The following is a 7,832-nucleotide window of genomic DNA, read 5'->3' as shown; positions in this document are numbered from 1 at the left end:
AAATTTTTTTCCCAGTCAGAGTGACAGCAATTTTTTTTTCTACTGTCAGTCCTGCATCAATTTTTTTTTCAAATGGAGTAGCAGTGCAATTTTTTTTTTAATTAATCATTAAGTTTGAATGCGTTGTTCATACTTATACCACGTCACAATGGTTCACAACTGTACCTCTAAATAACTTGTTCTGTGCAAGTAGAAGAATTAGCAGTTAGTATGAAAGACGTCTGTCTACGTTAAATTACAACTTTAAATTATAGAACAGTTCCAAAATCAACTCTGATCAGTACTAAACTTGCTTTTCTTTGAATCAGTCAATTCCTGTAAGTTCTCAGGGAAGATATTATTTTTTGTATTTCGTTATATTTGTTGTTCCTCAATTTTCATTCTCAACTTGAGAAAGATTTATTTGTACATCTTTATAAGAGATTTATATTGAAAGAAAAATATATTGATTTTAACACTAGTTTATTGACTCCTGTCTTGTTTTTTAAATTGTCTTAATTTACAGAAACCAAATAGTCCCCTTCAGATATTGACTGTGTCATTGAGATATTGCAACAAAAATCCTGAAATATGTTTTCTTGGGTCAGAAAAGGAAAGGAAAACTTATTAAATTTTCCTCAGTCATGTCGAGCACATGAGAGAAAGTGACTCCCTTTGTCAAGAAACGTGCTGTGAAAGCTGACAGACCTAAATCTGACAGAACAGACGTGGGACTCCATGACAGACGACGACGGGACGTGCTCACAAAAGGATAACACAACAGCAACTCGAGTCTGCGCGTGCGTGATTGAATCGGCGAGAAAGTGTGCCCTCTAGCGGGGGATCTTAACGAAAGCCCTTAATAAACTACTGTATGCACATAACGACGTAGTGTTACCGCATATAATAATAGTAACTGTACATATAATAATACAGTATGCACATAATAACTTAAGATTTGCACATAATAACATAGAGTTAGCGCATATAATAATAGTAACTGTACATATAATAATACAGTATGCACATAATAACTTAAGATTTGCACATAATAAAATATTTAATGCACATAATAACATAGTGTTAGCGCATATAATAATAGTAACTGTACATATAATAATACAGTATGCACATAATAAAATATTTAATGCACATAATAACATAGTGTTAGCGCATATAATAATAGTAACTGTACATATAATAATACAGTATGCACATAATAAACTATTAAATGCACATAATAACATAGTGTTAGCGCATATAATAATAGTAACTGTACATATAATAATACAGTATGCACATAATAACTTAATATTTGCACATAATAAAATATTTAATGCACATAATAACATAGTGTTAGCGCATATAATAATAGTAACTGTACATATAATAATACAGTATGCACATAATAACTTAAGATTTGCACATAATAAAATATTTAATGCACATAATAACATAGTGTTAGCGCATATAATAATAGTAACTGTACATAGAATAATACAGTATGCACATAATAACTTAAGATTTGCACATAATAAAATATTTAATGCACATAATAACATAGTATTTGCTCATACAATAATAGTAATTGCACACTTAAGTCAGCTGTGGCTTTCCATACATATGTATGATTGATAATAGTAATCACTCCACCAATTACAGTTTTATATTAATATCATATTTCACTGTAGTATATCATACGGTTTTGTAATTGTTTTTCACTAATCAATCAATGTTCCCTTTCCGTAGCAATAGTATTATACACTGACAAACTTGAGTTGAATATGCGATCATTTCGATTACAACAGCTGTTGTATATCATGCAACAAAATAGCAAATCTCTGAAATTAGTTACGGTAGTATTCAATTCAATTGAGCCCTAAATGTACTCATTAACATAACATTTACATAAAGGGATCGTACTTATGATGCGATCTGACGGCTTATACAAATCATACTATACTTTGTAAATTTACCCAATCAATCACCCATATGTCATTTGATTACTGAATACTTCAAACAATTACATTGTACGATACAATTTTAGTATTTTTTTTTACATGTACGAAAAAGTGGTGCTTTTATTACGGATTACAGTGAAATAAAAGTTGATGGAGTGCGCTAATCACTGAATTACGATTGTACGGGCTTTATTTCAACGTTTTATAATAATAATAATAATAATAATAATAAGTTTATTTCACCAAGAATAAATGTACATGTACATGATTGGTGAGGACCAGAGAGGTAGTTCTAGTGGAACTAATCGAGTCTCTGGCCCTGAATACATACACTTGTTAAATGAAAGCAGTAAATTTTGCCATCTTATATACATTAGATTTATAATAATTTTACGAAAAATAAAAATCATGGCAAAATTACGGAGTACGAAATTACCCCTCTTGAAAGGGATTAAAGAATGCTACCAGCTGGCATATGTATGATTGATATTATAGTAATCACTCCATCAATCACCCATATGTCATTTGATTACTGTTATATCGTTTAAGCACATTTCGTCAATTTCAGTTTTCACAAATCAGGAAGATGGCCAACAAACCTTTGATCTTCGTAGTTTTGTGCACTTGCACTTTAGGATGTATCTTCTACTTTGGGCAATTTGAAATTGGAGTTTATAATTTCACAAACCGTTTTCAAACCGACTTTACAAAAGAATCTCAAACATCAACGGACGGTAATTCTTTGAGTCAAAGAAGCAGTGGTGGAAACAAGACAGTCGACAATGCAGTTCCGAAGACAGTCGAGAAAGATTCGACAAAGAACAGTGCATCTGACAAGACAGTCGAGAAAGACTCAAGAAAAGATAAAACAGTCGAGACAAAATCAAGAAAGGAAAGTGAAACTGGCAAGACAGTCGAGACAGATTCAACGAAGGGCAATGCTGACCACATCATGGATAGATATCTCTTGCCAATCGAATACTATAATAGTGGGCCTAACTATCTGTACAGGAATTTCGTGATTGCAGCACAAATGGCGATGTATCAAAATAGATCAATTGTAGAAATATCGTTCCCAAGACACCACAGTCAAGGTAGAGGGTTAGACACGGACTTGAGAACGTTCAATGCCACTTTTGATGTGCAACAATTACACAAAGTGCTCCATACTATATCTCTTGAGGACTTTAAAAGAGAATGTAACAACACAGTGGACGCTGTTATGATGTCAATGTCCAGTGCAAACTCTGCAGAAAGGTTAGAAAATTATGAAAAACACAGGCTGATATACTCGAAGTTATATGGAATTGATCTTCCGATAAAAGGTAAACTTCAAAGCAATTTAATTCCTTATGATTCCAATGTTACTCCACTATACGAACAGACAAAATGTTTGGGAATGTTCCACATGTTAGGGTTTAGTCATGTCAGTATACCTGATGTGGATGTTATCTCAGCAAAGATTGATAAGTATCTACAACGGTCAAAGACAATTCGGAATGTGGCGGAAGCTGCAATGGCACGGATGTGTGATGACAAACCTTACCTTGCAATACACTGGAGGAATAAAAGTGGTGAAGGGTAAGATCAAGTTTGATTATTATATATATAAGTTAAGTTAATATTTTTCCTTCTTACATATTTCATCGCTCTCTCCCCCTCTCTCGGGGTCTCCCTCTCTCTCCCTCCCTCCCTCCCTCTCCCTCCTTAATTCCTCCATTCCTCCCCTCTCTCTCTTTCTTTCTTTCTCTCTCTCATTATATATTATAAAATCACTATTATCATAAAGTTATTAACCAAGACGAACTTAATGATATCACAAACATCAATGACACTCGAGAGGCGTATTTCTACATCTTTAATAATACTTCAGGTACACAAGTTATAACCTGACAAACTCTTTAACATACAATAGTTATTCCACGTAGACCAATATGTAGTCAGTCATTTTAAGTAGAAATCAACACAAAGCAATAAATTAGTCTCTGGCCAAAAGTTTCATCTAGTTTTATCTGCCTCAGTTAACCAAGCGTACACACACGCACGCACGCGCGCGCACACGCACGCACACACACACATACACACACACACACACACACATACACACACAGCCATACAAAAATTAAAATATACATGTATGTTAATTTCAAATAATTTCTCTTTGTTGTATGAAGTTGCATCCATGCATGTAATGATATTCCGATGGTTATGAATGTTAATGAAAATAGTATCAACGTGATCCGCGATATCCGTATGTTACTAAACCAATATAATCTGTCCTGCACATATGTTGCTTATCCACCGTATGCAGCGGTAAGTTATATAACCTTTCGTTAATTAATGAAAGAAAAATTATTACATATATTCATGTTTTTCCTTTTCACGACTATAGCAGAAATTTTCACGATTTCTTCTTAACTGCTGTAAATTACAAAAATTTTAACTCTTTCGAGTTAGAAAATGATCACCGCCGATATGGTATTCTGTCTACAGATGTGATCGTGAATGGCATTGTCACCAGAAACTATATTTTGTAAAACTTATTATAGGCCTATTCGCACATCGAATACTAATTTTTAGTAATGTAGTAAATCGTAGGATCTTTCACTATGAGCAACCCAACACCCCACCCCCACCAGATTCATGGCACATAATCAAAGTATGCTTATGTTAACCAGGGAGTTGATCAGTGGCTAGACAGCGCTTGGACTCTTAGTTTACTGATACTTGTAAATCATTGTAAAGAGTGGATCAAGAGCTTTCAGAAAATGTATAGTTATGGATGTGTATAATCATTACTTTCTTAACTGCAAACCAATATCAACAAGGGACATTGAACGTGGTCTATAACCTTAAAAATGACGGTAGTAATGAACATTATGTATCTCTCCTCGTTAACCACCATTTGTCCCACAAATGTGACAAAAGTGCTATAGTTTGGAGATGATGTGGTTACAATACCGAATCAGCAACACGATTCTCACTCGTTTTCTTTCGACATCGCTTCAAGACAGTGAGAAATATAAAAAAATACCGAATTAGTTGATGTGGATATATAATGACTGAGTTTAGGCTATAATAGACTAGCAAGAATCTCCAATGCTTCAATTGTATTGTTAATATAATGTTTATGCAAATTGTATCTATAGCTCTTCATGAAGAATTTACAGAGAAGCAACCTACCCAATTTATTTGATAGGAATTATTTAATGAATGATATTCATCGTGAACTTGACACATTTAAACATGATGACTATATGCTGTCACTGTTAGAACAAGAAATATGTAGACGTAAGTATTACCCTTCATCATCAAATAGCATGTATTAGATTATGCGTTATTGATGTGTCTGCGTTCAGCTGTGTATCTCTGTGTGTATGCTTGTCCACGTGACAAACAGTATTGGGACAAAACATACATCTTGTTAGATATATCATGGTAAGACAACGGAAGAAGTTTGTTATCAAATACATTATAATCTGTACAGTGCAGTGTAAAGTATTTCAAAAACTGAAAGTGTATTTCTTGAGAAAAATTACATGAAATTAACCGTGTCATACCTACCTACTACGCACGGACACACACACACACACGCACACGCACACGCACACGCACACTCACACTCACACTCACACTCACACACACACATACACACACTCACCTACTAGTAGCTAGCTAGCTGCCTGCCAGCCTACCTACCTACCTACCTATATACATACATACATACATACATACATACAATGTACATACATACATACACACATACATGCATGCATGCATGCATACATACATACATACATACACACACACACGCACGCACGCACGCACGCACGCACGCACGCACGCACGCACGCACGCGCGCACGCACGCACGCACACACACACACACACACACACACACACACACACACACACACACACACATACATACATACATACATACATACATACATACATACATACATACATACAGTCATGTACAATGTACTTTTAAATTCCAATATTTTATCACTCAATAGAATCTGAAGTTTTCCTTGCGTGGAAGTCGTCGTCTTGGTCAAAGTTTCTGCAAAGAGGGAGAACTGCTGCAGACATTGGACAACTCTCCATTGCTCTCCAAGACTTGCCCAGTTGGAAACCTTATATGAAGTGAACGTCAGGTTATGCACTGGTTTGATTCAAAGATGAATTGAAGTTTAAAAACAAATTCGAGTAAATAGTCCTTCCGAAATTCACTTAAAACCACATGATTTTTTATGACTCCTTCTTCAAAGCTTGTATCAAGCACACCAATACTTGATACAGCGAAAACACTAATGACTATCATAACGTACCAACTTATTAGGTGCTTACACACATATTTCTGTCTTCCTCAATATTCATTAATTCGACAGCGTTATTTTGATACTATTCTCGTAAACCGGATCTGTTATTTCTTCCGCGAAATAAAGCCGTTGACGTAAAAGTGGCTGTGGTTTACGACGATGTTTAATACTATATCTGTATATTTGTATCTCTTAAGGAGGGGTTTGTGGTCTTGTCGGTCGGTCGGTCGGTCGGCCTGCCAGTCAGTCTGTCTGCCTGCCTGCCTGCCTGCCTGCCTGCCTGCCAGTCTGCCTGTGTCTGTCTGTCTGTCTGTCTGTCTATGTCACTATTTATTCAAACGAAATTTAGAACTCACATTCTTAGGACTACAGCTAGAACTAATTAATTTTTGGACAGGATCTGTGCAAGGAAATTAATATATCATTGGCCTCAACAGTTCGGACAGTTGATCTAGTAGTGTTGTATATGTCCTCGTGCAAAAATGCAATTCGAATAGTCTGTATATCCAAATCTCACCGTTGGTGGTGCTATTTACAATACACCCCGGTAATAGTACATACATGTGTTTGAAGCTAAGCATTCACATTACAATTGTGGTTTCATATCAAATTTATCAAAGTATTGAAAAATAATAACTTTTATAGAAAAATAAACACAATTCTCTTGCACTGATAACACTGTGATTCCTCCAACGAGGCAAATGACTGAAATATGTGTTGATGTTGGAGAGAAACACTTTTTATTTTGATAACAAATGTCAGTATTTCTATTCATTGGTCACGTTGACCGTTCTCTGCTATGTTTATTGCAACATGCATGCTGGTTCCTCAAAAAACTATGTTTCCTCGTGGTATGTCAGTTGTGATCGAGAAACTCCGAATCTCAGTAGTGTTAAGTAACACAGGCTGACTTTATAGGCGTTTTACTAAAGTGGAACTACTTACATTGAACCTACATAATCAAAGTATGCTTATGTTAATTAGGGAGTTGATCAGTGGCTAGACAGCGCTTGGACTCTTAGTTTACTGGTACTTGTAAATCATTGTAAAGAGTGGATCAAGAGCTTTCAGAAAATGTATAGTTATGGATGTGTATAATCATTACTTTCTTAACTGCAAACCAATATCAACAAGGGACATTGAACGTGGTCTATAACCTTAAAAATGACGGTAGTAATGAACATTGTGTATACATAATTATGGTATAATAATGTTAACGTCAATGAATGCCTTCTATCAAAATTACAATTGTCGTCTAGCCATTGTTGGAACAGTTGATTTCATAGTAGGGATTAACGTGAATTTTTTTATATGCATGATAAATTACATCATCGGACCGTTAACAAGCTATATGTTAACACCCTGTCCAGGTTTAAGTTCAGTCAAATACAAGTGATAGTTAAACTCTTCAGTAAGTTGAATACTGCAAGTACGTTTTATGTATGCAACAAAGATTACACCCAGAATAGTATAAAATCAGCTCGTGTCCCTTTAATAACACCTTTCCCTTATATTGTTGTGTACCTTTATTTTGCTTTTCTTTTATCGTGTTAATGTCACAGACAAGA

General features: G+C 35.0%; 1 protein-coding gene across 1 annotated transcript; it reads left to right on the top strand.

Annotated features, from left to right (window-relative positions):
* Positions 1–2,823: 2,823 nt before the first annotated feature.
* LOC144438266 (uncharacterized) lies at positions 2,824–6,403 on the top strand. The gene is made up of 4 exons (XM_078127317.1): positions 2,824–3,521; positions 4,115–4,253; positions 5,090–5,231; positions 5,959–6,403. The coding sequence occupies exons 1-4, from the start codon at positions 2,893–2,895 to the stop codon at positions 6,090–6,092; spliced, it is 1,044 nt and encodes a 347-aa protein (XP_077983443.1). The 5' UTR covers positions 2,824–2,892; the 3' UTR covers positions 6,093–6,403.
* Positions 6,404–7,832: the final 1,429 nt, after the last annotated feature.

Source organism: Glandiceps talaboti, chromosome 7, assembly GCF_964340395.1.
Source record: "Glandiceps talaboti chromosome 7, keGlaTala1.1, whole genome shotgun sequence".
Taxonomy (NCBI): Eukaryota; Metazoa; Hemichordata; class Enteropneusta; family Spengelidae; genus Glandiceps; species Glandiceps talaboti.
The sequence above is the reverse complement of the archived record's forward strand: the minus strand, read 5'-3'. Positions and strand labels throughout refer to the sequence as shown.